The sequence below is a fragment of the Berkeleyomyces rouxiae genome, assembly GCF_048999995.1.
Source record: "Berkeleyomyces rouxiae strain 22BRR77 chromosome Unknown BrBRR77_ptg000001l, whole genome shotgun sequence".
Taxonomy (NCBI): Eukaryota; Fungi; Ascomycota; class Sordariomycetes; order Microascales; family Ceratocystidaceae; genus Berkeleyomyces; species Berkeleyomyces rouxiae.
In genome coordinates, this window is record NW_027396491.1 from 4247034 (window position 1) to 4274996 (window position 27963).

Genomic DNA, 27963 nt, shown 5'->3' on the forward strand with positions numbered 1-27963 from the left:
AACTGGAAGTAAGGATGGCAAATCAGTGACATGCTTGGTTTTACCCTAGACAAGAAAGATCACATACAAGGGTTTATTTATCCCCGGGCTACGTAGTATCAAAATAGGCTGTTCTTATCACCACGTGATAGTTGAAACCCTTTGTTTCTAGTTTATTTTCATGATCGGTAGGGTTATATCAACACAGAATGCTTATGTCTATGTCGTCTATGTGAATCTAAAAAGAAATGAGCTCTATTTCATGCCCAACTACCGAAGCTAGCTTATTCCCAACACTTGACATATACAGTAAGGTGTCAAAATACGTGCTCACTCGATGAAACAGTCAACTCCACAACCTGTTCACCAACATCTACTCAACGTTGAATCGCCATGACGTTTGAACAAATTGTTTTCATGTTGCCTTCTTTGAGATCCTTTATGTTCGAATCGTAAAGGAGGATCATAAATTCTCCAGTAAAGCAAAAGCGGCTATCATAGTGCTGGAACAAGAAGGGAGGCTATCAAGTGACCCGAAGTGTCCCATCCTGTTTGACGGACATCATTCGTGACTTCGAAAAAGAAACGATCTACACTTGACTATCAGTCTGGAAAAGAACATCCCGAGGAGCCCAATTCGATGAAGAAGCTATGTATGTTGTGACTTATTCGTAAAAGCTTCTCTATCACGTATAATGGCATTGTCGGCGAAGTAACCGGTAGTGTGAGCCAATGGACCACATGACCCGACGTATCCAAGCAAAAGTAAAGCAAGAAAGTGCATGAAGATCAGTGCTAAAGAATGAAAGACTAGGCTTTGGCCATGTAATATTTGGCTTGAGGATGTCGAAGAATTGCAAAAGAGTACGGCTCGTCAAAGTTTGTGCCCAGTTCGCGGTGCTGACAGACTTGAATCATCAACTCGGACGAAACTTTGGTTGATAATGCCATCGCCGACAACAGCGTTTGGATCTTCTGAAACCCAGGTGAAAAGTTCAACGAGGGTGTTTTCAACACTATACAATGGAAGTGACCTGAAATGTCCATGACGTTATGATGAAGTATCTAGAAAACAGGCCGAACTGGCTTCATACCCACGACGCAAGATCCGAGGGTGAAAAGAAAAGATCATACGTTGTAGTAATGTCAAAAGGTTCTCCAGACGGGATTTCTATATGTGTAAGATGGCATGTGTAGGTCTCATCAGGACAACGCCCCGACTCATGGCTCAACGTCAACAAAGACATGAATGACTGGGGGGAGCACAGGGTCGAGGTGATGAACTGGCTTCCAAGTTCACCAGATATAAGTCCTATCGAGAACTTTTGGAGTATTTTGAAAGTAGAACTTCACTCCAGATATCCTCACAATTACAGCTTTCCTTCACACATCATTCAATCACATTGTCATTTGTCTAGTTGAGAAACACATCGATCAAGCTTATGTTATCGTGATGCAATTTTTGCACGACGGCGTGATGGTCGAGTACCTTTGTAGATCTACTATACATTTAGGGTATAGACTCAACTTTCGAGATGTGTTGAACCTCGAATCATCAGTGATAATCCAAAATATTCTGTGCAGCTCCATTTTCACTTGCAAGTTGGCGGTCTGGGCTGGTGCATCGTCACGTTACACGAACACTACTCGGTCTTGAAAGCCCTCATACTCCTTTCCTAGACACTATACAAGCTTTGAAGTAGCTTCCAGTGCATATCTGATGGCTCCATTATCTTGGTGAATACAAACGGAGGCGATATCGGGCTTTTCTAGCGCGAAGCTGACGATGTATAACTTGGCTGACATGTACACCGCCCAGTCTGGTGTGGTCTTGTGAAACTGTAATCTCAAAGAGCGTATAGATGACTGCAAGGCTTGGGAGTTTGAAAACCGAGTATATACAAAGTCGCTATTCTTTGGTCGGTTGTAGTATCTTATCCCTTAAATACTTTGACTCCTAAGATCACATCTGAGCTCTGGTGTGCACACGCAAAGCGCGGTTCCATGGTCATTGGATGTATCCATATAACCCTAAGAATTGGAGTGGCCAAGGGCTAGGGGATAGCCTGGCACAGAATCTCACGACTCAAGAAAATGACAAGGCATGAATCTAGCATAGTGGATGTGCCCCTGATTTATTGCAAATGGGTTCCTTTATTGTATGAACAACAACGTCTGGATGCCTTGATTCCCTTGCTTGACATCAAACTGACATGTTGACAAGTTCGTACTATACTCGGACTCGCACTTGCATGCATGTATAGGTATAGTCGGCAAAGATAAATGACCATTGGGTTAATGGGGCTATCTTGTGTCTTGCGTGTTGCCTGAATAGTACGTCGTTAAGGTGGAGACGGACCACCAAGGTTTAGTTTAGTCCACGACAGCTGGCCCAAGTACACATCCAAGTCGTGCCCAGACAAGCTGAAGTCTTTGGGTCAGGCCAAAAATAAGTCGACCAATGGGTGTTGTTCCTTGTAAAAGTAAATATCCGATCTGGACTTGCGCAAGGCGGCTCCAAGACAGAGACCCATAGCGAGAAAGACAAAAGGCAGAGGCGGCCTCGGGAATATCAAGGCGGATGAAGAAAATGTTATTCCCGAATGAGCCATAGTCGAGGCCCCCCCCCTTGACGCGCTGACTTCAGAGGCCAACAACAGGCAAGTCAAGAGGGACAACGAGTAGATGGCGAATAATCAGCTACTATACATATTCTATATCTGTGCCTACATACACAGATATAGAACGACCGACAGTGAATGGTCAGCTTGGTTGTTTTTCTGGCATCCTTCTAGAAGCGAGAGTACTCAGGCCTTGGCTGGTGGTTATGTCATCCCAAGGATCTAGTGGAGTTGTTCCCTATTGTCCCCGCGTTTTCTTGTCAGCCAGTTAAAAAAACGCGTGTGTGGTGTTTTTTTTTTTTTTTTTTTTTTTTGATTTGTCGGGTTTTTATTCCTTTTGGAGATGCTGTCGGCTCCGAATGGGCGAGAAGCGCAACAAAAAGAAATAAAGAATTCAGGAGTCGGATCCCTAGATCAGATCTAGAGAGAGAGAGAAAGAGAGAGAGTGTGTATAGTTAGTTATTGGTACATGTAGTCCTTGTCGTGACAACTGAATGGAGCATGCGGCTCGCAGAGGAATTGCAGTTGGGAGACAGAGAGTCTATATCAGGGCGTTGTTATGATAATTCCGTGTTATCATCCATCAGGTCAGGGCGTCATGATAAAGTCGAGATGGTTCCTCTTTGGTCTAGACGTTTCTACGGCGAAGAACCAGAAAGACTAGAGCAGCGTGTAAGACCCAGCACGTTTTACTGGCTGCATGTAGATAGGCCAGGCCAGGCCAGACTTGCTCTCACAAGCGACATTCCATTCACCCATCAAAAGGATTGTAGCTCTTTATTGGCTCGATAGTAGTTGGTTACAGAACAGGGATACATCTCGGGAATGTCTTTGGAGAGGGCTCCCTCGTAAGCAGGGCAGAACCGATTACCTACATATTAGAGGTGGTGTCCAAGTGCATAGCTGTGGCATTTGTGCTTGGCAAGTAGATACATTGAGTTTGCTGTGTGTACTTGGCTACTGATTTACGCGTGAATGGACGGATGTGTTGCATTTGTGTGGGGTTTGGCGGCGTTTTGTGTCCATGGCTGGCGCATGGTGTGATGAATGGTTTCCCTTTATGCATGACAACGAAGACTGGTCTAGAACAATGGCACTTGGTATTGGTGAGCGAGTCTGTGAAAATATGCGTGTAGGCTAGGTTGAACATCTTGTAGCTGCATGTGGCACACAAGTAGTGGACTTGAGTAGACTACTGCATATATACATACTCACACGCAGCGGTATCATGATGATTACCGATGGTTTAAGCGTGGAGGAGCTCATTGTCTGCATGTGGTCGTCGTGACAGAATATCTGGGATTAGCGCTGAGAAAGAACTTAGGACGGGGTTTCATAAGCGTGTAGCAAGCAGTGAAGGGATCTAAATATAGCGGACGGGTTTCTGTGGGGGGAGGGTTTATGTGTCGGGCTTATTTCTTTTGAAGATACGAGGGGCACTGCAAAGTTGAGGTTGGATACGTAAGAAGGGAGGATGCAATGCAGCCAGCCATTGCAGAAGAAACCTCAAGGATATAGAGACTTGGCTATGGAGGGTGAGCGAGGGACTTGGCCAGACGGGGGAATCAAGAAAAGCAAAGCAAGATGGCATCAGCTGTCACATGGCTTCTTGTGCTACACAGGGAAAAAAAAAAGCAGGCGGTAGAAAGAAAGAAAGATGCAGTCGGTGTGTGTGTTTGTGGGGTTCTCGAGATTCTCGAGAATCTCGAGAATCTCGAGATCCTCAAGATTCGGCCATCATCCATCCATGCATCCAGCCTTATCCATTTCGTACATATCACGGCATGGCATGGCACCACATATTTAGAATGTATGGAGGTGGGTACATGGGTACATGGGTACATGGGCAGATATGTACATTCGTCCGCTCCACCCCGGAAAAACACAACCACATATTAGCCAGCGGCCAATTGGAGTGGCGACAAAAGCGGGGTGGGCCTAGACCGGTCTGTGTCGTTCTGGGTGAGCCGAGGAGCCATAGTGGATCGGCGGGCGAAGCTAGGGCAGCTATAGTGGGGATGGCACCTGTATTTCCAGAGGCTCCAGCGGCAGGACGTGGTGAAACAAGACGGAAAATAGACTGGGAATGGAAATGCAGGGACAAGGGAAGATGGGGCCAGTGTCGCAGTGGCAGAGAGCAGCGAGCAGCGAGCAGCGAGCAGAAAGCGAGCGCAGGGGGGCTGTGGAGGGCGAGGCGCACAGATCAGCCAAAGACGATGGGCGATGGGCCGGGCAGGTCTAGGCCGGGTTCCAGAATGGAGGCTGCAAGAAGGACAAGGACGAGTGGGTGCAGAGAAGAACGGGCGTGTACTTGATACTTGCAATGTATGTACTTGGAGAGAGAGTGTTTGTGTGGCCTGGGCGAAGGGCCCAGAGCCTGGGTCCAGAGTCCAGAGCCCAGGCCTATATGACCCCCCCCTTCTCTCTCTCCCCTGGGGCTTTGCTGCTGATGCAATAGACGGCCGGACTGCCACAAAACAAACAAACAACCGGTAGGCCACGGAGAAAAAGAAGCAGAATGGCTCCCGCCCGTTGCAGCGTGTCTGGCGTGTCTGCGGGTGTGTGGTGCGTGTGTCTTATGTATCTTGTCTCTGGCCAGCCGCGGCCTAATCCTGGCCTGCCTCACATCTGACAGGAAGGGAGTCTAGTCTGTTCTTTTCTTGTCTCCTTGACAAAAGGTCGCCAGCCTGGACAAGCATGTATGTGTGTAATGCTGGTACATACATGCAGACTGGGTCAGGTACAAGTACATCCGGGCCCTCGTCCATGCCGGTCGCTGTCCAGTCTGCTGGCCGCTTGGCCGCAGCAAATGCAGCAAATGCAGCCCTGCAACCTCTGCCCAAAGTACCTGTACATTGCCCTCTGGCCATATGCAGTCTCTGTCCTGTCTGTATGCAGTATATAGTTAGTTAGTCGATAGTCTCCATGTATACTGTGCTTCCTTGTGTGCCCAAATCTAGATTCAACAGGCGTCTCCTCCCTGTTATGCCTCCTCGCCTTGCCCGCTTAGCTTCTGCTTCTGCTTCCTCTAACTACAAGCCTGTCTGCATTGGTGGCTTTGCTTTTCCATTTCCACCTCTCCACCTCTCCGGCCTTCTGCTTGCTTTCTTCTCTCCTTCCTTGTCTCTCTCTGCCTACCCTTCCCTTCTTTCGCCTCTCGATCCAGTATCGTGAACTCCTTGTATACTCATACTTGCACTCAAGCCCCCACTCCCGCTCCCACTCCCACTCCCGCTCTTCACTGAGACCACCCACGCCTCGCACTGGCTCAGAGTGCCCGTCGCCCAATATACGCCTCCTGTTTCCCTCCCGTCTGCTCTGCCGCTCCGGTTCTATACTATACGCCCTACCCAGCTTATTCGCCTCTCCTTGCTCGCCCCCAGCTCTCCTACACATTGCGAGTCTGCCACTGTCTGATCATAGCTGTCTGGCCCTACTCTCTATCTATCCCTCTCTCCCTGCTGGGCCCTACTCTCCGCATCTGCTGTTCAACTACACCTGTATCGCTCGTGGAACAATCGTCTCCCAAAGCAAAGAAACCCCAGAGCACAGAGCACAGAACACTACACGTACGCACGCACGTTCGCTCGGCCGCGGAGAATATTCAAGCTCTTCAGCTGTCAACAGTCCAACCAGTCAATCTGCCTTTCACAGAAACCAACCACTCTGCCACAGACCTTCTTCCCCCCCTCCACCTGTATCATTTAGATACCCGGACCCGTGCTTGTAGGCCGCCGTCTCAACCAGAACTCATATCCGGTTTCCAAGTTCCAGACTGGCCCATTGACCAGAGAGAGATCGTTGCTTGCTCAGACCACGGCACCACCGATCTCTCTCTTTCTTTCCCTGTAATTCATTTGCTTGGACTTGGTGACCTCCAGGCCAAACCAGTCTCCCGAATCAGCCACCCGCTATTACAAGTAATACCGACATTGCTTTCGCTGTCTGTTTAACGCTTGTGTTCTCAGGCTCAACTGCACTGTTTTGCCATTGCGGCGAGCGCCTCTGCTCATCAGCTTATCTCCGTTACATCATCCCGAGAAACTACGCCCGCCTCACGGAAACAGACTAAACCCCGCCAATACTCTCCCACCAAAGTCCTCAGCCTTCTTGCATACCCATATAGTGCTACTCTCACGGAGACTTCTCTTACGTCTATCCGCCAGCTATCATCACACTGCAACCTCTGAACGTAGCCGCCACTGCCACCGCCTACAACCGATCACCCACGTCAAAAATACACGTACCACCACCACCATCTCACGCGATACATCTACTTGCATCTATATCCTTATCTACCATGTTTACAACACTTCCCGGGACGGCGTCCCACCGACACGGCCAGGCAGACCTGTTGCCGTTTCCCCGTATTCCCCACAAAACCCTCCGTGTTCTCTGTTTCGGCGACTCCCTCACTTCCGGATGGTACGCCGAAGGCGCCGGCGTGCACCCCTATAGCGGCAACCTTTATTTAATGCTAGGAGACGAGTTCCCAAGACTAGATGTCAGCGTTGTTACCGAGGGCGAGCCAAAGGACACCGTCGTTGGTGGCTCGTTCCAACAACGCATACAAGAAAAGTGTGAGTTCGCTTCTTCATGTTGCTCACCTCTGCATGTAACGTTCTAGAACTTGTTTGTCAGAAACACATCAACTACCTTCAAGTAAACTAATACGCTCTAGGCTACGACGTAACATACGACTGGACAATCATTCTTGGCGGCACCAAGTAGGTTTTCTTTTTCCACTGCCCGACTGCGTCCAATGAAACGCGTGCTGACATGCATTGTATTAGTGACATCTGCCAGCACACTTCAGCACAAGACATCTACGAAAATCTGCAAAAGGTCTGGGACGTGCCGCTATCAAAAGGCAAGAATGTACTTGCTCTGACTATCCCGGAAACCCAAGTGTGTCTGACTCACCACTTGCAACGACGAGACGAGGTGAATCGTCTCATCATGCAGCACCGCGCTGAAGGATTGTGAGTGTTGATATGTCTTCTATGCCCCTCACCTTGACACCAGCTAACCTCGCCTGACCACTTCCCAGCCACGCATTCGACCTTCACTCTAAAATTCCCTACCATAGCCTAGATGATCAAAGCCGAGAACTGTACTGGGATGACGGCGTTCACCTGACTGAAGATGGCTACGACTGGATGGGCGGCTTCATTGCCGACGAGCTGATTCGCATTATAAAAAACCTCCAAGCACGAGATCGTGAAGCTGCTTCCACCTCCGTGTCCATCGTGTCTGAGCCCATGTCACCACAAACGCCACCCCCATCCCGCATCTCCGGCACCAGGACCTCCCCATCGATACGATCCACCGCCTCCGTCTCTGCAAACGACAAAAACACGCGGAAACCCGGCGACATCAACATATCGAGTATTTCTCTCGCAAATGCCTTGGCCAAATCTACACCAACCAGCCTCGCAGAACCATGCCACACTAGCTCCATCGATGAAAGAATATCCCTGTCCTCTTCACCAACATCTTCCTCACACGGCTCCGCAAGCCCGACGTACTCCCTCGGCTCCACCAACTGCTCGTTTGTCGACCACTCCAGCCGCATGAAAACTGGCGACGGCCACCCCTTTCTCTCGCCCCTGTCGCCTACGCGCCCGACCGTACGAGGCGGCAGCCTACGGCACCAGCCACAGCAGCAGTCGTCGTTTAGTCACTCGGGCCCCGGCCACATCCGCAGCCACAGCCACGGCATGAGCCGCGGCAGCAGCACAAGCTCACATGGTCGTTCACATGTTCACAGCGGCGGCGTGACGACGGTGCGACGCTCCAAGAGACTGGCTAAGCGCAGCTGGGATATGGCGGCGTCCGAAGACGAGCCTGGTGTTGCTGCCAGACGCCTAGATTCGGGCTACGTCATGGTCCACCGCAAGGACGTTTTATAGTCCAGTGAACGAGACCCTTTTATACGAACTTTAAACATCTTCACTTCTGGTTACCCTTCTTCCCTCTTATGCATTATCCCCTTCTATTTGTTCTCTAGCTTTTTTTTCTTCTTCCTGTCTCCTAGATCTGGTGTCCCTTGTACCATTTTACTATACCCCGATTTTCTTTTTTTTCTCCTTTTCTCCGGCTGTCACTCATGATCATTTTCATTTATTCTTTCTTCTTCATCTTGTTCTCTTTCTCCTTTGCACGATGTCTATGACGTAAAAGACTACACACGACACTCGCTTTGTACCACTCGAAAATATTTGGGCGTACGGACTGGACTTTTATCAACGTCTCACTTTTCTGGCCGACAACATGTCTTGATCGTCCTTTGCGCTACTTTTTATTCTTTTTTTTCTCATCTTTTCATTGCTCGTCTAAAGCCTCCCCCCAGGGCGTTTCTAAATCGGGGTGCTTCAAATTAATGAGGTCTCTTGCGAGGGCATCTAAACCCATATGATGAGAACAGGATATCCCAGACTGGTTGTTGTGTAACCTTGATCTTTACTACGGCGATGTTTTCCTTTGACATGTTCAGCGGTTGTGGCTTTGGACTCAAAAAAGGCCATTTGATGATGGATTTGTTTATTCTTGTTATAACAGCGTGTAAATCCATGAATCAATCATTACTTCATTAGATAGTTGCAAAAATAGGTTATCCCCATGAACTTGTGTCCATTCCCATGACGCCCAAAACAAACACCCAAGAAACAAATAATAAAACATGACTGGCAAACTTGATGCTAGAAACGCAAGCCGAGATGGTTAGGAGACCATTTCAAGTACTCCTCGACGTAGTCTTTAGACTTTCAAATTCTCTGCAACAAAGGCCTATCATGAGGTTATTAGTAAGAGCCCATCCGTACGACCTGCCAAAACATCGCTAGGGTAAAACAATGATTTTGCTTACTGGAAACTTTTGCTGCAACGCATCAGTAATGTTCTCGACCTCTTCCGAGAGGCTTTGGATGTTGTAGTCCCACTGCTTGATGTGCTTCTTCTTTCTGACGGTAGCCCGGCCCTTGTTTCTGTGCGACGGGACCGCCTCGTCGTCCTCCTTTTTCAGTGCAGACGGCTCTGGCTTTTCAAACACCACAAGCTGCTCCATCTGGTTAATACTGCCGACGAGGCGGCGCTGCTCAATCATGCGAGCCGTCGTCGTCTCCGCCATCTCTGGTGTTAGATGCAACAGCTCGCCGAGCGCCTCAAAGCCAATGTTTGCGTAGAGCCGCGACGCACCGAGCAGGTTGTGCTCGACGACGGCCTTGGCGAGGACCGTGGTGCCGTCGGCCGTCAGAGCCAGCTGGTGCGGCTGCAATGTCTGCGCAAAGCTGTCGACCTCTGCAGGCGCAATGAAGCGCTGCAGAAACATCTTCTCGAGAATGGCGTGCTCGGGCAGGCTCTTGCAGCGCTCGTCGCGGTACAGGCGGCCCAGCAGGCTGGTGCGCTCGGGCCCAGCGGGCGCCAGGATGCCGCACTTGACAGCCATGGACAGCGTGTGCAGGCGCTCGTCGTCGGCGATGCTGGGCGAGAGCGAGACTTCAAAGTAGCGGGCGGCGGCGTCGGGGAAGCGGCGGCTGGCGTCGAGCACGCGGGCCGACGACAGCGCGTAGTGCAGGCGCAGCTCGGCGTCGTCGACGTCGTGCATGATGTGGATCAGCTTGCCGAGGTACAACTCGGCCATGGCTGTGTCGTCGACCTCGAGGAAGTTGCGCACGATGCGCACCCAAACGGCCGCCAGCGGCGTGGGCGCCAGCCGCCGCTGCGGCGTGTCGACGGGGATGTCGGCGAGGGTGCGGGCAGCGAGCGCAAAGTCCTCGTTGGCCTCGTGCGCGGATGCTATCAGCTCGCGGATCTCGGCGACCTGCTCGAGAACCGAGTTGGCGGCGGCCAGTGTGTCGAGAAGCTGTAGGAGGTGTTGGCCGGCGCTGATGCAGAGGGCGGGCTGATTCGCGCGGTGGAGGAAGTCAATGAAGCTTTGGATGACGCTGCGGGTGGCTACGATGCCGCCTAGTTGGGCGTGGCTAAAGGAGTCGGCAATGGCATTGCAGTCGGTAGACAGGCTGGCGGGGCTCGAGATGGAGGCCAGACTTTGGATGAGCTCTTGATAGGCGGGAGCTTTGTCAGAGACGAGGCTCTCGATATTGGCTATCGCGGCGGCAACCTGCTGTGTGACACTCATTGTGAGCACTGTCAATAAACCAGACGTAAAGGGTTTCTTCCTAGTCTGTGAGAAACAGAATGTCAAATACCGATCGAAGCCTTGTTGGCTTTTGCTTCCAGCTTCGAAGCTCAAGCTTCCGCAGTGACAAAGTGACGAAGCTTTGAACGGCTCATGGTGGGGCATGCTGGTGGGTTCCACTTTTCTGTATACGATTTGCGCACCGTGCAGTGATGTATCTTGTACCTTCGCATCAGCAGCTCCGGCCGGCATCTGTATAGAAGGTGGTTCAATACTCGGTGTTTCTATACTATGTGACAGTGTATCTCCTCCTATAGCGTACAGTATCTTCCAGAAATCTACTCATATGTAGCAACCTTCCAATCTTCAACTCACAATAACAAACCCGGCCACGTCCTAGTGTTGAAGGGTCGCCGGCTTGCCCGGCTCCCAGTTATGAATGCTCTCCCGGATATTCACCCAGTACCTCAACTGCACCGACTCCGTCACAGCAGCCGGAATAGCATCTTCTTTGAAAGCCATTTCCAGGATGGCCTCGCTCGCCTTGATTCTGTCCTCGTTTTCCTTGTTAAGAGTCTCCAGATCTGCCTCCGACGTCGCTTCCTGGATCTTCTCGTGGGCCTCCATGACCGTCATGAGCAGCTCGGGGTCATCGACGCGCGCCCTCTCGTCTTCTCCAGGGTTGATTCCCCTCAGGCCAAGGAGATACTGCGCGCGCAGAAGCGGATTTGACAGTGTCTTAAAGGCCGTGTTTATCAGCGCCGACATGCCCTGCGCGCGTACCTTGTCTTTTTCTGCGTGCAAGTCCGGGTGTGCCTGGGCCTGCAGACGCAGGAACTCGCGCCGCAACGCGCGGACGTCAACCTGAAAGTGCCCATGTGGCGGCGGTCCTAGTGGCAAAGTCTTTGGGAAAATGTCGTAGAACGTCTTTGGTGCTGCTGCTGCTCCAGTGCCACCTGCGCTTCCGCTTTCGGTCTTGGGCCGGTCCTGCCTCGGAGATGGGCTCGGCCGGGGTGTGTGTGTTGTGTTGGGGCTGGCTGGCAAGTAGCGAGCGGGCCCTCGATGTAATAGCCTTTTTGTTACATTTAGCGATAGTCTCCCAGCTGTTAAGCAAGTGGCAATATTTGGGAGTGGTCGATCACAGGTGCGGGTGCGGGCAACCTGATGCCGAGCCGCTGAGAAGAGCGAATGCATAAACAAGAATGAGAGCAAAAGTCTTCAAGGCAGGGAACCCGTTGGCGGTGTCACAAATGATTGCTATGTATTGCCAGTACAGAGACGCAATAGCGCGCGATGAATTTTATGAGTAGTATGAAATTCTGGACTCAAGGTGGTGAGTTGATGTGGCGTTGAAGAAAATCTCATCTTCGTTGTGAGTGAGGTCCAAGTGGCGACTGTCTGCGGCAGAAAAAAGGCGGTGAGTATGATAGATCACCAGTTCTACGCTCCGCCTCCGGTTGTCGAAGAGAAACACATAAGGGTTAGATATGCGTGCGTTAGGGTTACAGCATATTACATCATGGGGTTTTCAAATGTAAATGAAAAGGTTACTAGTTACAGCAAACTGTCACAATCAGCAGTTATGCCCATGTTATTCAGAACAGTGCGTGTCCGATACAAGTTAGCACAACTTGAGTGAGAGTCTTACTTATTCTTTTACGTTGTCACAGATTCATGCACGTGTTCTAGTATCGATTCCTTGGGCAAGCACCATAGCCATGAGCCCAGCGGAACGATAACCCACCATCTTAGAAAACTTGGTGATTGTCAGGTCTTCATAGTAACGGCCTGTTTGTTCGTTCCGCGGCGTAGAATGGACCAACACCCAGCGTCTAAATGGCATTGGTAAAGCGGTGGCGTTGGAGGGTCTCGTTATATAGTGGTGAGCCGGTCTTTGCCCCCACAACACACGCCCATGCCATGTTAAGTTTGTTGAATATGGGGAGCGTGAGGCGATGGAAAGGGAACGATCTTAGTAGGGCTTATTTTGAAGCTTTCAGTGGGCTGGTATGAAGAAGCTTGGATTACTGGGTGTGTCGTTATGTGGGCACGCAGCCCGATTAAGTCGTCGGCATAAACTCGAACATCAGAAACGTGTGGGACATGTGATTCATGGGTGGGCGAATAGTGCTGTAGAGCGGCGCTACAGTGAGAGCCAGAGCGCAAAAAGGTCGGAAGTTATGTATTGAGATGTGATTTCGAGAAGATCAAAGGCTGAAGGAAAATAAAGACACAATTTTATCAAGAGAAAAAATTAAACTCTGAAGTTCTGGAGGGAAGTTGTTGGAATATATATTCATGCGGACTATGGCCAAGCTTTGACTCCGGCTCCGTTTCCCTGATTATGCCAAGCTGGATTTCACATGGCTGGCTTTCAGCTGTAGGCATGCCTCGGCCTGGGACTGGGGCTCCGTTTCCTGCTGGAAAATCAGTAAGCAGCTGTTTTAGTTATTTCTTTGCTAGACATTCATTAGGTACAAGCCACGGCAGAATATTTGCACCGGTCACGGTCTAGTGTGTAAGTTGTTGACAAAATGTCAACATATGTGAGGAAATCTTTTTAAGTAGCAGTGTGTGCAGTATGCGAGTGGGATATTTGTTGAATACAGGCTCGAAAGTCGTTGGGGGGGGGGGGGGGGGGACTTGATAGCTGTACGGAACGAGTTGCTGTACGGCGTTGAACACTGGTAAAAGCGAGGAGTCTTTTTACTGTTGGTTGAAGCGCAAGTGAGGTTTTGAGTGCTTGACTAATGGTGTGTACAGGTCCGTCCATCTGGGCGTTTGTAAGTGTTGGTTGTAATACACGGTGGCTGGCCCAGTAAGTTGAGCCGAGTACATGATAGATATTTGCTCCGGTGCTCCGTACAGGGCCCAACGGCAGCCAAGACGGGAACGGGGTGAGACCGGAAGCACGAAGATCGAGAGCATGACACCCGCATTGTGCCATTCTGAATCAAGCCATGGCGTTTGCAGCTCTGGATCCCTTGGCTTTTGGTCCCTGAGTCGAGGAGGGTGTCTGTCGGGAAGCTTGATGTGGTCAGGGTGCGCATTGCGGCTCCTTTTTTTTCGAGGAGGCGTGGCATGACACTTCCCTTGTGATAAATCCGGGGTTTACTTCCCCAAAGCTTCCCCAGATTCTGACGCATGTCAAGCGTAATGCTAATTTTTTTGGCTTGTGTGACTCTGACAGCCGCACATGTGTGAAGCATATTTTGACTTCATGGCTGACTTTCATGATGTTTAGCTAGGAACCTTGGCAAAGAGGTTGCTTGTGGCCCACGCATTATGAGGCCACAAAACCCACGTGGGTATTATTTTGACGTCTAAGACGATGGTTGTCTTTGTATTATGTCGTTACAATAGTTGATGGTTAATATTTGTTTATAAATAACCATCGAAATAGTTTAGCATGTACACAAGAAGCCATGTGTGATGATGATAGTTTAACAAGAATAGTTTGAGCTTCAGTCTTTATCGATAAGGACGTGCTCTCAACTACACGCAGAGACCCAAAGCCAACGGCTGAGCCAGCCAACCCGAGCCCGAGTCCAGGGTCAGTCAACACAGATCAGAAATCTGCAGACAATACCACCCACTAGAGCACACGCAAACAAGTGGGCCGCATCAAGCCGGATCGGTTCCGGCACATGGGCTCCGACTCATCTCGATGCAGCAGAATTTGACCAGCAGGTGCATCCCGTAGGAAGGCCGAGCGAGTGGGCAGGAAAAAGGGGAGACCATATTTTCTATACATGCAGGTCTGGTTTGTAGCCCTCCGGCTGCCGACATGGGGCCAGAGGCATTGAACCGTTTCATTTTACAAGCGCCAAGGCGAGAATAATAAAAAAGAAAGCAAGCAAGCAGGGCAAGACGCAAGACGCGAGGCAAGAGCGAGATGGTCTGGGCAACTGCAATTGCTCAACCAGACTCGAGAGCTAATGCTAGTGCGACCTTGCCGGAGGAAAGAACCCAGGAATAAAGCGGAGCCCCGAGTCCTGGGTCTGTGGTCTGTGGTGTAGTACCACCCCAGAGCGCACTTTATGTCTTATATTTTTTCTTATTTTGCCTGCTTGTTTCGATGCTGGAACTGTGCCGACAGGCCCTGGTCTGCGGTCTGTGGTCGACGAAGTTTTCCTTGCCTTGCGAATTGGCCCACAGCGGCTGTGCTTACGACGCACACTTTGTTGTGTTGGTTGGTGGACAGGGGGGCTCCTTTTTTTTTTTTCAGGTTTTCTGGGATCCACGGTTGTGAATGTTTTAGCAGCTCTGTCAAGTTTAGCTTGTATTGCCCTAGTGTTTCGATGAGAGATTCTATTTTCCTGTGTGCTGTGCCTTGTGCTAAGTGGTTAGTCTCGTCAACATATCTCTGTGTGTGTGTTTTTTTTTTGTTGGGGAGAAAGAAGAGCCTTGACTACCCATTTCGATCATATTCTGCACTGCTATTAAGAGATGATCGGGATATCCTATCGCACTAACACGTAGCCAGCCCTTCCTTTTTGCTTCCAGGGTGACAACTTGGCCGAGGGTGACTCCGTGGCGTGCTATGCCATGCATCTCTTCACATCACATTGCCCTTTTTTCTATGTCTTCTCGTGGATTAACTACACATATGAATGACTCTGAATATTAGCTACGTGCAGATCCCCCCTGGCAACTGCAGATTACAGTGTCTTCAAGGCTCATGGGTGTAAATTGTTACCAAGACCCTGTCCAGGTTTTACGTGTCTTGCTGTCTCTTCTCTTCTCCTCTCTTGTTTACTGACACTCTGCGTGTCCATCCATCTGTCGGACATGACACGGCATGGCACGCGGGGGATTTCGTACAGAATGGGAACAAAACATGTCTTTGGACATGCTGCATGAACAGAAATGATTAAAGACAAACAGATCAATTTCCAAGTCTGTAGCCATGCATCACGCAAGGAAGATGGGGAGGAGAGGGAATCGGGACTTGATGTTGCGAAATGAGGATTTGAGTGGAACTCAGAAAATACTAAACCTGTCCGCTGGTTCCGTCACAGTAAAGGCTGCCGATGGGTATTTTAGGAGGAACGGGAAGCAACACAATGCATGTACTTTGCTGCTCTGCTACTCGTACAAGCACAGAGATAAGACAAAGACAAAAGCAAGTTCAAGGTCAGGTAAGGAACGGGGAGCCGATTGCTGTGACGAGCCGCCGTGTTGGCCGCGGAATTGTGCATATCGCGATTGAGACTGGCATATTTCACACAGGACATGTGCGTGGCGTACTGGGATACACAATCTTTTGAATGTTCTAGGCTTTGTTAGTTACCACGATTCTGGTGTGCAGCAAGCCAAGCCCAAAACAGCCACCACAGTAGCATTTCCTGCGTGTAAGAATGTGACCAAAGCCCTCTCTCAGCTCAGCCATGTAATGCAATGGCAATGAACGGACAACTGAAGCTATGGGAACTATGGCCACGAACCAGTTAGCCGCAATACCCTCGGACGAAGCTGTGATCAGAAGCAAAACCGGCTACAAAGCGCATGGCTTATGCTTCCGATGTAGCCAGAAATAGGGCCAGGAAGTGAGGAGAAGCTGCATTTCCAGCACAAAATCCCCGCTAAAAAAGATGGAGGAGGGTGGAAAGAGGATGGGGAAGAGGGACAAGACATCGATCGCTCAGCTTTAGAGGCGGAGGCTCCGAATCCAAGATGGCCAATTCTTTTTTGCCAAGGGGGGTTTGGAGTAAAAAGAAGCGTATTCTCCTCGCCAGCCACACCATCAGATGTTGGAGACGGGGACAATAGAGTTAAGAACCACAACCTGAGCGTGAGCACTAACAAACGACCCTAGGTAGTTATTATATTGGCTAGTTATACAAGGCAAGACAAGACGGCAGTGCTGGGCAGCGCGGGGAACTGGGCACCATCAGCTCCGCGATCGAATCCACTGGCTGGTAGCCGGCGCAAAGCACAAGCAGGAGGTCTTTTTTTGTGTGTTTCTTACAAAAAGGGACTACACTCGTATGAGGGAGAAGAACTTGGACGGAAGAACGAAGGAAAGGGAGGCTTGAGTCCCCTTTTCGTCTCGCCAGAAACAAACATCGCCATGCGTGTATTGAACCAAAGTAAGATGGCACAGAACGGTCACGGCACCAGATATATGAAAGCCGTACGTGTTATTCATGGCCAAGCCAAGTAGTGGAGAAAGAAGTCGTGAGCAGGATCAAAAAAGAAAAGAAAAAAAAGAAAAAAAAGAAAGGTTGATTTTTTTATGGACATATCATGCGTTTCATTCCCCTTGTCAGCAGGGAATCCAACGTTAGCCTATGTATGATAATTAAGATTTCCTTTTGCTGATTGGCCGATCTGGGTGACGAGCGAGGGATGGGTGAACATGGAACAGGACAAGGAAAGGCGCAAGAAGAAAACAGAGACAACAAGGCAAAGACATGGACATGGACAGAGACAGAGACAACTTCTCAGTGGCTTGGGAACCAAAAGACAGACCAGAGCAGAGAGCCTTGTGGTTAGAAAAGGGCCCTGGATCCCAAGACGGGAGGCAGCGTCGAGACTGCAAACCAGAGGGCAGACCAGCGCGGAGGCAAAAGGCAAGAGTAAGCCAGAGGCCACAAAGAGCGGCGAGACACTTGGCAATGAAGCCAAGTAAGAAGACTGAACTGGGACTTGTAGTAGTGCCGGACACTGGTGTATGTACTACTTCCCCGGATTCGAAGAGCAGGTTGCCAAGTTGGAGACTCGATCTCTGCCAACGGATGTATGTCCGAGTTGGGCTTATCGAAGGGGGGAAGAGGAAGAGGAAGAGGAAGAGGAAAAGCGTCAGTGGCTGTCTTCAGACGGGTTGTTTTTTTTTCTTTGGTGCGCGACAGCCGCCATTTGCAGGTAGCACTTGTCCTTGGGATAGATGAGCGGTCTCGGCTCGGCACTTTGGCTAGCGGTAACCGGCTTCTGCGCGTGAGTGGTTTTCCCTCGCCATCCCAAGTCCGCTGCGAGTCTGCCGCCGGGTCAGTCTTCTGGCCTTTTAGAGGGCAGTAAGTGCGTGACTGACTGACATGGCAGCTGCACATGTACTTGCACACCAGCTATCACCAAAAGAGCCAAGCTCGAAAAGACCATGCGGCCAACTTTACTTTGCTCTTCTCTTGGCAGTGGAGAAGAAGAACAAGAAGGCCAGGATGGGATGGGAGGGGTGTACTAGCAGCACAACCAACATGTCAAATAAGAAGGGGTGTGCGGAGGCGTGGATAGAGTAACAAGCCCAAAGGAAGAAAAAACTTCACACCAGGCCACAGGTGTTGGAGTAGCAAGAAGACTGGCGGATTTGATTTGAGCAGAGGAGCACAAGAGGCATGTAAGTATGTGTCTATATAAACCACGGCCACATTCCGACTGCCCATCACGACCCTTCTTCTGCTCTCTATAGTTGAGTTCCCATCTATCTGCCACCAGTGCAGTCGTACAGTGTCCTGGGTCCCGATACGTCTCTCCTTCTCCTCGCTGCCCTTCTTTCTGCTCCGTCTTTCACAGACGTCAACCACCTGCACTCTATACCCCTTTTGTTTTCTTCCGTTCCTTTCACTCTCCCTCCCACGCACTCTTCGTCGCCATGGGCAGTCTCGAAGAGTCCCGGGCCTCTGATGGCTCCAACAGCAAGAACATGGAATCACCAGCCGGCGTTGCGGTTGCCATGCCGCTCACGCGGAAAGAAAAGATCATGCGCCACCTGAAGAAGTGGTGGTGGTGCTACCTCATCCCGCTGGTCATTCTGATTGTCATGTTGCCCGTGCTGTTCCACGCCATCATTCCCAAGATCATGCAGGATCGCGTCGATGATTCCAAGCTCAACATCACTCGCATCAACATGAGCAACACGCGCGCCAACTCCTTCACTCTGGGCGTCGACTCACAAATCCGCACGCCCGGCAACATCCACGCCACCATCTTCCCTTTTGACGCCTACTTGTCGCTGGACGAGGACGAGGACTACCCCTTTGGCCTCGTCCGCTTCCCCCGCACGCGCTCGTCCAAGAACACCTCGGTGACCCTCGAGCAGCACATTGACATCATCAACATGACCTCGCTGACCCGCTTCAACGCCCACCTGCTGGCTGGTGAGACGGTTGGCCTGCGCGTCAAGGGCAGACCCAAGCTCAAGCTCAAGGGCCTGTACATCAAGTACAAGATGAAGTTCAACAAGGTTGTCCAGCTCACCGGCTTCAACTCTTTCAGCGGCATCAGCGTCACCAACGCCAACATCTCGCTTTCTGCCTCCAACAACTTCAGAGCCCAGACCTCGATCCCCAACCCGACTGTCCTGACTCTGGATGTCGTAAGTATTCCCGCTTGTGCATGCCCCGTGCTTCTAGACACCCTGCTAACTCTCTGATACCTAGGGCAACACCACCTTTGCCAACATGTTCAACGGCTCCAACATCGGCACCGTCTACCTGGACAACCTTGTCCTCAGACCCGGCGCCAACAACTACTCCATCCGCGCCGATATTGACCAGACGCCCGTCACCACCGCTATTCTGCAGGAGCCATACTGCGAGACTGGCATGATGCCCTTCTCTCTGGTCGGCAGAACCGTCACCAACACCGGCGAGAACATCACCTACTTCCGCGATGCCCTGGCTGCCGGCTCTGTGGCTATCGAGGTCGACATTGGCACTGCACTGACCAACCTCGGCCTCAACGTGACTTGCTCCAGCTCGTCGTCGTCCTCGAGCGAGAGTGAGAGCAGCTCCTAGACTGCGGAAGAGAGAGCCCGAGCCATGCGGCACGGGCGCTTCCAGTATCCTTTCTTGGCTGGCTAGTCACCGTCAGTCCGCCTCGCTGAAACACTCCATCTTTTCCTGTCTATTCTTATACTCACTCTCGCCTCTGTCCTACAAGGTCGTTCGCTGTCTCTTTCTGACTGGCTGTCAAAGACAACAACGAAGCTCATGACCTTGACACATTTTGATTTTCTTATTCTCCTGTGCCAAGCTTTCTTTATTATTCATTCTATTTAATGGCTGTACCCGGTTCGTTTGGAGTTGATGCTTTTTTTTTTCTTTTATGCGGTCGCTTCCTCTATGAATCCTGATTTTGGCACTTGCAATTAGCCATTGGGCCAAGCAGGAAATGTCCATTTTTCTTTCTTTTTTTTTTTGGGAGGTGGGGAGGGGTTCTTGGTTGCGTTGGGGAGAAAAGCGACATTCCTGAAATCCCTCATTTCTCGGTTTCCTGGCGTTCACTGGTCTTTTAATTCACGGTTTTATGTAGCTAGCTATTTACTCGGCTGTTAATGAAAGAGATCTAAACGAACAAAGTATTCCTTCCCTACCCGACGCCCCTTTTTTCAGCCATCCTGTGCTGCGCTTCTTGTCCTGCGCGACGTCGGCCTCAGGCCCTTGAGGAAAGTACGTACATACACGCTTGCTTCCTTTCTGCTGCTAACTAAATCCTGCTCCGGCCGGCATCCAGCTTCGCAACTGCCACCGCCTTGACTTCTTACCCATTGTGTCATCGTGTGACCTGCCTACGACTCCACACAAAAGTCCACTGGTTTGGAGATGCATCTGTACAAGTGCAAGTTCACTAACCCTAACCTCCCAGACGTCACACGCCGGCTAAGCTGATCGCCACTTGCGCCGCGATAAGCCAAGGCCATGCGCAAAAGAACCCTCTTGTCTAGCCGACCCGCTGTTCAGTCAGATTCCGCTTTTCGTTTTTGCCTCTTGGTTAGACCCCCCGCACTGGCGTTGTGTGGGGATTGATAGACAGTCGTTGAAGATTCGGGAGCTACAAACGTGGGCGTCTTGCCCGCGGGGCGTGGCTTGAGTCGCGCGGACTCGTAGAGCTGTGTCACATGGGCCCAGCCCGGAAACTTGGTGGCGTCCCACAGCGACTTGGGGAGCACCGAGGCATACTGGCCGTGCTGTTCGTCAATCTCGGCAAAGGCCATGAGCTTTTGGGAGATGGCTGGGTTGTGGAACGCCGTTGACTGCTCCATCTTGATGTTGAAATGCACGTCGTTCTTCTTGAGCCGTATGATGTTGTTGACTTTTGAAGTTACCTGTGGTGCTGGGGATCCTGGCGGCGATGGCGCAAAGTCCATCTTGGGGACCGTGGGATATGTCAGCTCACGCAGAAGTGACCTGTACTCTGCATACGAGAGATTAGAGGTGTCCACAGTGTTGGTTTCCTGGCCATCGCCACCTTCATCTTCATCCTCGGGCTCCGGAAGAGAGAATGCACTGGCGTCTTGTAGTGACATCACAGGACCAACCATCTGTGGCCCCAGGGCTACAGGAGCATCATTCTGCGATTTTGCCTCTGGACAACGTGTTAGCAACAGCCTGATAAGCACACGGTGACTCTCAACTTGCCTGGTACGGCTTCATTTGACCTGAGTTCTGCTGGTCCTGAAGTCTGGTGAATCTATTAGTCGCTGTTTAGAGTGACTTGGGTTTTGGGATGTGATGCACACCTACAGAAACGGGAGGCGCCAAAACCTCCTCTTCCTCAGAGCTACTATCGTATTGCACGAGACCAGCCATTACTGTTTCTCGGAATCAATTAGTCGCTAGGAATGTCCCGTCGCGCTGTTCTCATGTACTGTGTGAGGGTATTCGAGTGGCGGTGACGTAGATGCCTTGTCAGCCTCGCATGGCTAATCCTCGGGTAATTACACTCGATCGGCAGCCTTGTGATGCAGCTACGACTTTTTTCACGGTTTCAAGGGCCTACATCCCCCCCCCCACACAATGAGCTTGCTTCACTATTGCAACGTTGGCCGCCTGTGAATAGCGAATCCCAGAGCTGCCTCTCATTACTTTTGCTGCAAAGAATACAAAGTACGGAGTCTAACCAAGCCTTCTCACCGTTGTCGAGTCCTTATCCCTGGTCTTTCCTCTTCAGCTAAGCTCCCCAGAGCGTAGACTAAGAGACTCCAAGACATCATGGCTCGACTTAGAGACTCGCGCTCACCATCTCCAGGAAGATATCGCAAGGATGACGATCGTCGCAATGCCAATAGCAGCCGAGATCAGTGGCGACGATCGCGCACCCGCAGTCCGGTAGACGTAAGTTAAGGGGCCCATGACTGGAGGTTGGCGCTCGGTTCTAGACTGACATTGCTACAGCGTCGCTATCGAGACCGAGATTCACGAGACCATCGCCGAGGAGACATCCGCCGACGAGATCGCTCCATCGACCGAAGAGACAATGACCACTACCGCGGAGGAGATCGCCGCGACCGAGATTGGGATCGGAACCGCGATCGGGACCGCAATCGGGACCGCCGCAACTCGCGTGACCGCCTCGATGCCCGTGACAGAACCAGAGATCGTGACCGTAACCGCGACCGTCATCACGACCGCTCGCCTCCTAGGCACCGCGACCGCGATCGCGACGACCGTCGTGCGCCAAGTGGAGCATCAACACCCCACACCAAAGACAATGGATCTATGAACGGATCCAATACTGGTCCTTCTGCCCCCCAGGTAAGTTTTTTCTCCAAATATAGCTCGTGTGATGGATGTTTGATTAATCAACACACACCTTTATAGTTGAAGACCACATCAACGGCCCCCCAATCCGAAGCAGACAAGAAAGCCGAACGCCTTACCCGCCTTGAGGCATGGAAGAAGAAAAAGGAACAGAGCAAAAAGACCGACGGCCCTGTCCAGGTGCAAAAGATTCTCACCGACATCGATCATACATCTGTGCCATCGCCATCAGCTGCGCCCTCGACTGCTACCCCAGGCCAGTCCCCGACGCCAGAAGTCACCAGCCCCGCTTACAATGGAAAGTTCGACCCCAAGGTCATTGCAAAAAAGTCAATTCCTGTGCGCGCTTCACCCTTGGGTCTTAGTGAGCCCGGAAAGAAGCTAGGAATCACTCCGAGCCCCGCCTCCGGTAGTCTTTCTCTGAAGCCCCAGTCAAAGGCCTCGACATTACCCACGAATCGCGGACTTAGCGGTTTTGGATTTGGGAAGGCGGCCGACGCAAAAGCTCCATCTAAGCGCAAGATTGATCTTGATGAAGAGGAAACTTCCAAGCGGAAGCTGACAAAACTTCCCTCGCTGCCCCTCGAAGCCGACGATACTCCTTGGGCCGATCAAGATGATGAGGAAGATGAAGATGAAGCATTCAACGGCACCGAAGAAGAAGCGATTGCTGCTGCCCGTGCTGCACATGAAAAACGTATGCAGGAAAAGGCTGCTGCTGAGTCTGTTGCTATGGCTGTTGATTCGGTGACACAAGGAGCCAACGAGGCGATGGAGGTCGATGAAGAAGAAGTTGATCCACTGGATGCTTTCATGGCTAATCTAGCTTCCGATAAACCTGTCGCACAAAAGTCATTCCACTCCAAGAACGCGCCCGAACCTGAGGCGTACTACAGTGGCGACGAAGCGACATACAACGAGATTGAAGTCGATAAAACAGCAGCACCAGCCCGCCGCAAAAAGACTAAGGATATCCCTAGCACCGACTATAGCAAGCTTGACATGAAGCCGGTCCGTAAGAATTTCTGGGTCGAGCCTGTAGAACTGAGCTTGTTGACGGAGGCGGAAACGGCGGATTTGCGTCTAGAGCTTGATGGCATCAAGGTCAGCGGGAAGGACGTACCCAAGCCTGTCCAGAAATGGGCACAATGCGGCCTTACCAGACAGACCCTGGATACCATTGACTCCCTCGGCTTTGAAAAGCCGACGCCGATTCAAATGCAGGCACTCCCCGTCATCATGTCCGGCCGGGATGTAGTTGGTGTAGCCAAGACAGGATCTGGTAAAACAATTGCGTTTTTGCTGCCCATGTTCCGTCACATCATGGACCAGGAGCCCCTGAAAGAAAACGATGGGCCTATCGGCTTGATCATGACACCTACTAGAGAGCTTGCCGTCCAGATTCACCGTGACTGCAAGGCCTTCCTCAAGACTATGAATCTCCGGTCCGTCTGTGCTTATGGAGGTGCTCCTATTTCAGAACAGATTGCAGAACTTAGACGTGGAGCCGAGATTGTGGTTTGTACCCCCGGCCGTATGATTGATCTTCTGGCTGCCAACCAGGGTCGCGTCACCAACCTCCGACGTGTTTCATATGTGGTACTTGACGAGGCCGACCGCATGTTCGATATGGGTTTTGAACCTCAAGTCATGAAAATCTTCGCCAACATGCGGCCGGACAAGCAGACTATCCTATTCTCGGCTACTATGCCTCGTCTCATCGATTCATTAACCAAAAAGGTCCTCAAGAATCCAGTTGAGATCAAGGTTGGTGGCCAGAGTGTCGTGGCACCAGAGATTACGCAAGTCATTGAAATTCGCGACGACAAGTCTAAGTTTGTCCGTGTCCTGGAGCTCCTGGGTGAGCTTTACGCGGAAGATGAAGACGCTCGTACTCTGATCTTTGTGGACCGCCAAGAAAAGGCCGATGACCTTCTCAAAGAGCTGATGATGAAGGGATATCCGTGTATGTCTATTCATGGTGGTAAAGACCAGGTTGACCGTGACTCGACAATCTCGGACTTCAAGAAGGGCATTGTGCCGATCCTCATTGCCACCTCAATCGCCGCCCGTGGCCTCGACGTCAAACAACTCAAGCTAGTCATCAACTTTGACGCCCCTAACCACCTGGAAGACTATGTCCATCGTGCAGGCCGTACCGGTCGTGCAGGTAAGACCGGAACCGCCGTCACATTTGTCACGGAAGAGCAAGAAAGCTGCGCTGCCGCCATTGCCAAAGCCTTGGAAATCAGCAGCCAGCCTGTCCCTGACCGTCTGAACGAGATGCGCAAGGCCCATCGCGAAAAGGTCAAGTCCGGCCGCGCCAAGGACACCTCTGGCTTCGGCGGCAAGGGCCTCTCGCGTCTCGACCAGGAGCGCGAAGCAGCGCGCATGCGCGAACGCAAGACCCACAAGGCCGATGGCGACGACGACGACGCCGATGACGACAAGAAGGAAAAGAAGAAGGAAAAGATTCTCTCCGTCGCCGGCGCCGCCTCCGCCATCATTTCGCGTGACGCCGCCAAGGCCGCTGCCGCTGCCGCCGCCGACGATGGCGCTAAAACCAGCGGCGACAGCGCCGTTGGCGCCACGGGCGCTCCCAGCGCAACCGGCATCGCCAGCGCCACCAACATCAAGGGCGGCAAGAACCCGCTCGACCGCGTCACCTCGGCCATCTCGGCCATCAACTCGCGCCTGGGCAAGGCCGGGCAGCTGCGCACGGGCCAGCCGATAGACAACAAGGGCCCGGACGCCGGTGCCTTCCACGCGACGCTCGAGATCAACGACTTCCCGCAAAAGGCGCGCTGGGCCGTGACGAACCGCACCAACGTCGCCAAGATTCTCGAGGCCACCGCCACCTCCATCACCACCAAGGGCTCGTTTTACCCGCCCGGCAAGGAGCCGGGTCCCGGCCAGGACGCCAAGCTATATATCTTGATTGAGGGCGATACGGAAATGTCGGTGCGCGGCGCGCTGGTTGAGATGGAGAGGTTGCTCGAGGAGGGCACGCGCGCTGCCGAGGACGCGGCGTCCCGGGTGCCTGTTTCCGGCCGGTTCACTGTTACGTAGAGCAGAGGAGAGCCATGGTTGGGGTTGGTACGTGCTATGTAGCGTGTAATAACTATAGCGCAGCACTTGTGCTTCATAGAAATTGAGACTGTACTTTTTTTTTTCATTTCTTTACAGAATCACAATCGTTGCATTTGGTGACAAGCGAGCGCAAGTGTATGTAGGGCCTTTCAGTACTTGTTCAGATAAACTAAGATGAATGGTACACTCGAAAAAGGCCAGCAAACTCTCAAAAACAAAAATCACTTTTCTTTCAGATGCTTTTCCCCCTCCCCCTTCACTTGTTGCCTTGAATCCAACAAGCATCCGTCCATCCATCCATCAACCTTTGTCGAGAACCCCTTCGTTGCCTAGGAGCAAGACCCAAAGTACCAAAGACGTGTAGAAAACAGAGAGCATAGTGAGCAGAAGCAATGAAATAAACCACCAAGCAAAAGAAAAAAGGAATGGAAAAAAGTAAAGGCAAATGACACCACAGAGGACACATCAACCAAGACCAACATGATGACTGGAATAAACACCCACACACTAGCAACAAACGGATAAATACTACTGCACTAATTTGAACTTTTTTTCTCTCTTCAATTTTTTGTTTCCTGTACTGTGAACTAACATAGAGGCATTTTGGGAGGAAAGCATGGAAAAAGTCGTGACGGGACTAGAAGGAAGGAAACGTGTGCGCAGTCTCTTTTGTTTTTTCTTGCGTCATCTCTTTAGCCCTAGCCCAAGGCGTGTAGAGACTCTGAAGGCGAGAAAAAGAAGTGGGTGGAAGGGCAAGGAGGTGGGCGAACGAAAAGGGGAGGGAGGACATGGGGGTATTCGGTAACTTAGATCAGGTCAGCAACGTTCATGGGCATCTCCTCGATCTGGGTGCTGTAGAACTGCTCAATCTCGCGCATCATGCGGACATCGTCAGCGGTGACGAAGTTGATGGCAACACCCTTACGACCGAAACGACCACCACGACCGATACGGTGAATGTAGTTCTCGCGGTTGGCGGGCAGGTCGTAGTTGATGACCAGGGAAACCTGCTGGACATCAATACCACGGGCCAGCAGATCGGTGGCGATCAGGACACGGGAAGAGCCGGAGCGGAACTCCTTCATGATTAGGTCACGCTGGTTCTGGTCCATGTCACCGTGCATGGCGGAAACGGTGAAGTCGCGGCTGGTGAGCTTGTCGGTCAGCCAGTCGACCTTTCTGCGGGTGTTGCAGAAGATGACGGCCTGGGTGATGGTGACGGTCTCGTACAGATCCGACAGGGTGTCGAGCTTCCACTCCTCCTTCTCGACCGCAATGTAGAACTGCTTGATACCCTCCAGGGTCAGCTCGTCCTTCTTGACCAGAATGCGGACGGGGTCACGCATGAACTTAGTGGTAACCTCCAGAACGTCCTGGGGCATGGTAGCGGACAGCAGAACAACCTGGGTCGACTGGGGCAGAAGCTGGAAGATGTCGTAAATCTGCTCGGTGAAACCACGAGACAGCATCTCATCGGCCTCGTCAAGAATGAACATCTTCATGTGGTCGGTCTTGAGGATGCGGCGCTGGATCATGTCCTGGACACGACCGGGGGTACCGACGACGACCTGGGGACCATCAGCCAGGGCAGCCATGTCCTCACGGACAGAGGTACCACCAATGCAGGCGTGGCAGGAGATGTTCATGAAGTCACCAATAGCGACAACGACCTTCTGGATCTGCTGGGCCAGCTCACGGGTGGGGGCGAGGACCAGAGCCTGGCAACCCTTGACGTTGGCATCGATCTTCTGCAGCAGAGAGATGGAGAAAGTAGCAGTCTTACCAGTACCGGACTGGGCCTGGGCAATGACATCGTTGCCTGAGGTGGGCAAGTTAGAATTGGCGAAGGCGATAATACGGTATGGAAGGGGGGGATTCCAAGTTGGCAGAAATGGAAACCAAAACAGGTTTTGTGGGGTTGTTATAGGGGCCAGATTACTTACCCTTGATAACGGGCATGATGGCACGCTGCTGAATAGCAGAGGGACGCTCGAAACCGTAGGCATAGACACCTGTGTGAATACAGTCAGTGGTGATTGGTCATCGATTGGAAGGGTGACAGACTAGATGTCTGAGTGGAATAAATAGGTAGCATCGTGGTGAAGCACCTGAATCTAGCTGTTGACAAAAGGGGCTCAGGAGGTTTGTGACTTACCGCGGAGCAGCTCGGACTTGAGGTTCATGTCATCGAAGGAGTCAACGGTCTCATCGTAGTTGGACTCGATCTGGCCTGTTTATTGATGGAAGTGTCAGTAGAGGTGTTGCATTGTGTTCGGTGAGAGTCGCAGATGGAGATATAGAGATAGAGGGGTGGTTTGACCAGCAAGGTGGGGTCAAAGCCAGGGGATGATGTGGTGATTGAGAAGCTCGGAAAGCGGTATCAGAGTTCATCGACGTGGTAGCCAGAGAATCGGTCGAATGGTGAAGATGAACAGGTGTAGTGGGAGACAAGAGGGGATACTCACCCTCGGCCACATCCTCAAGACCCTGGGAAGCCATGATTGCGATTAAGAAAGGAGGTTTCTAAGATCAAGCAGTGCTTGAAACCTAGAAACAGAAGAAAAAGGGCGGCGAAAGCGCTGAAGTGTCAAGAAAAGTCCGCGAGAAAAGCGAACCTGGAAGACGGATAACCTAGAGAGAGTCTCTTGCGATT

The 27963-nt window shown here is 51.5% G+C and overlaps 7 protein-coding genes across 7 annotated transcripts; 3 read left to right on the forward strand and 4 right to left on the reverse strand.

Annotated features, from left to right (window-relative positions):
* Positions 1–6900: 6900 nt before the first annotated feature.
* BROUX77_001187 (uncharacterized protein) lies at positions 6901–8512 on the forward strand (the record flags this gene model as incomplete). Its single annotated transcript, XM_073745588.1, has 4 exons — positions 6901–7180; positions 7282–7327; positions 7394–7582; positions 7651–8512. The coding sequence occupies 4 exons, from the start codon at positions 6901–6903 to the stop codon at positions 8510–8512; spliced, it is 1377 nt and encodes a 458-aa protein (XP_073609422.1).
* An 847-nt stretch (positions 8513–9359) lies between these two features.
* On the reverse strand, positions 9360–10740 carry BROUX77_001188 (uncharacterized protein; the record flags this gene model as incomplete). The annotated part of the gene is made up of 2 exons (XM_073745589.1): positions 9360–9389; positions 9469–10740. 2 exons carry the CDS (start codon positions 10738–10740, stop codon positions 9360–9362), a joined length of 1302 nt encoding a protein of 433 aa, XP_073609423.1.
* Positions 10741–11136: 396 nt separating this feature from the next.
* Positions 11137–11934, reverse strand: BROUX77_001189 (uncharacterized protein; the record flags this gene model as incomplete). Its single annotated transcript, XM_073745590.1, has 1 exon — positions 11137–11934. One exon carries the CDS (start codon positions 11932–11934, stop codon positions 11137–11139), a length of 798 nt encoding a protein of 265 aa, XP_073609424.1.
* Positions 11935–18331: 6397 nt separating this feature from the next.
* Positions 18332–19475, forward strand: BROUX77_001190 (uncharacterized protein; the record flags this gene model as incomplete). Its single annotated transcript, XM_073745592.1, has 2 exons — positions 18332–19054; positions 19119–19475. 2 exons carry the CDS (start codon positions 18332–18334, stop codon positions 19473–19475), a joined length of 1080 nt encoding a protein of 359 aa, XP_073609425.1.
* A 941-nt stretch (positions 19476–20416) lies between these two features.
* On the reverse strand, positions 20417–21269 carry BROUX77_001191 (uncharacterized protein; the record flags this gene model as incomplete). Its single annotated transcript, XM_073745593.1, has 3 exons — positions 20417–21045; positions 21119–21134; positions 21204–21269. 3 exons carry the CDS (start codon positions 21267–21269, stop codon positions 20417–20419), a joined length of 711 nt encoding a protein of 236 aa, XP_073609426.1.
* Positions 21270–21671: 402 nt separating this feature from the next.
* On the forward strand, positions 21672–25289 carry BROUX77_001192 (uncharacterized protein; the record flags this gene model as incomplete). Its single annotated transcript, XM_073745594.1, has 3 exons — positions 21672–21794; positions 21855–22214; positions 22281–25289. The coding sequence occupies 3 exons, from the start codon at positions 21672–21674 to the stop codon at positions 25287–25289; spliced, it is 3492 nt and encodes a 1163-aa protein (XP_073609427.1).
* An 827-nt stretch (positions 25290–26116) lies between these two features.
* Positions 26117–27809, reverse strand: BROUX77_001193 (uncharacterized protein; the record flags this gene model as incomplete). Its single annotated transcript, XM_073745595.1, has 4 exons — positions 26117–27129; positions 27254–27322; positions 27466–27540; positions 27776–27809. 4 exons carry the CDS (start codon positions 27807–27809, stop codon positions 26117–26119), a joined length of 1191 nt encoding a protein of 396 aa, XP_073609428.1.
* Between the last annotated feature and the right edge of the window lie 154 nt (positions 27810–27963).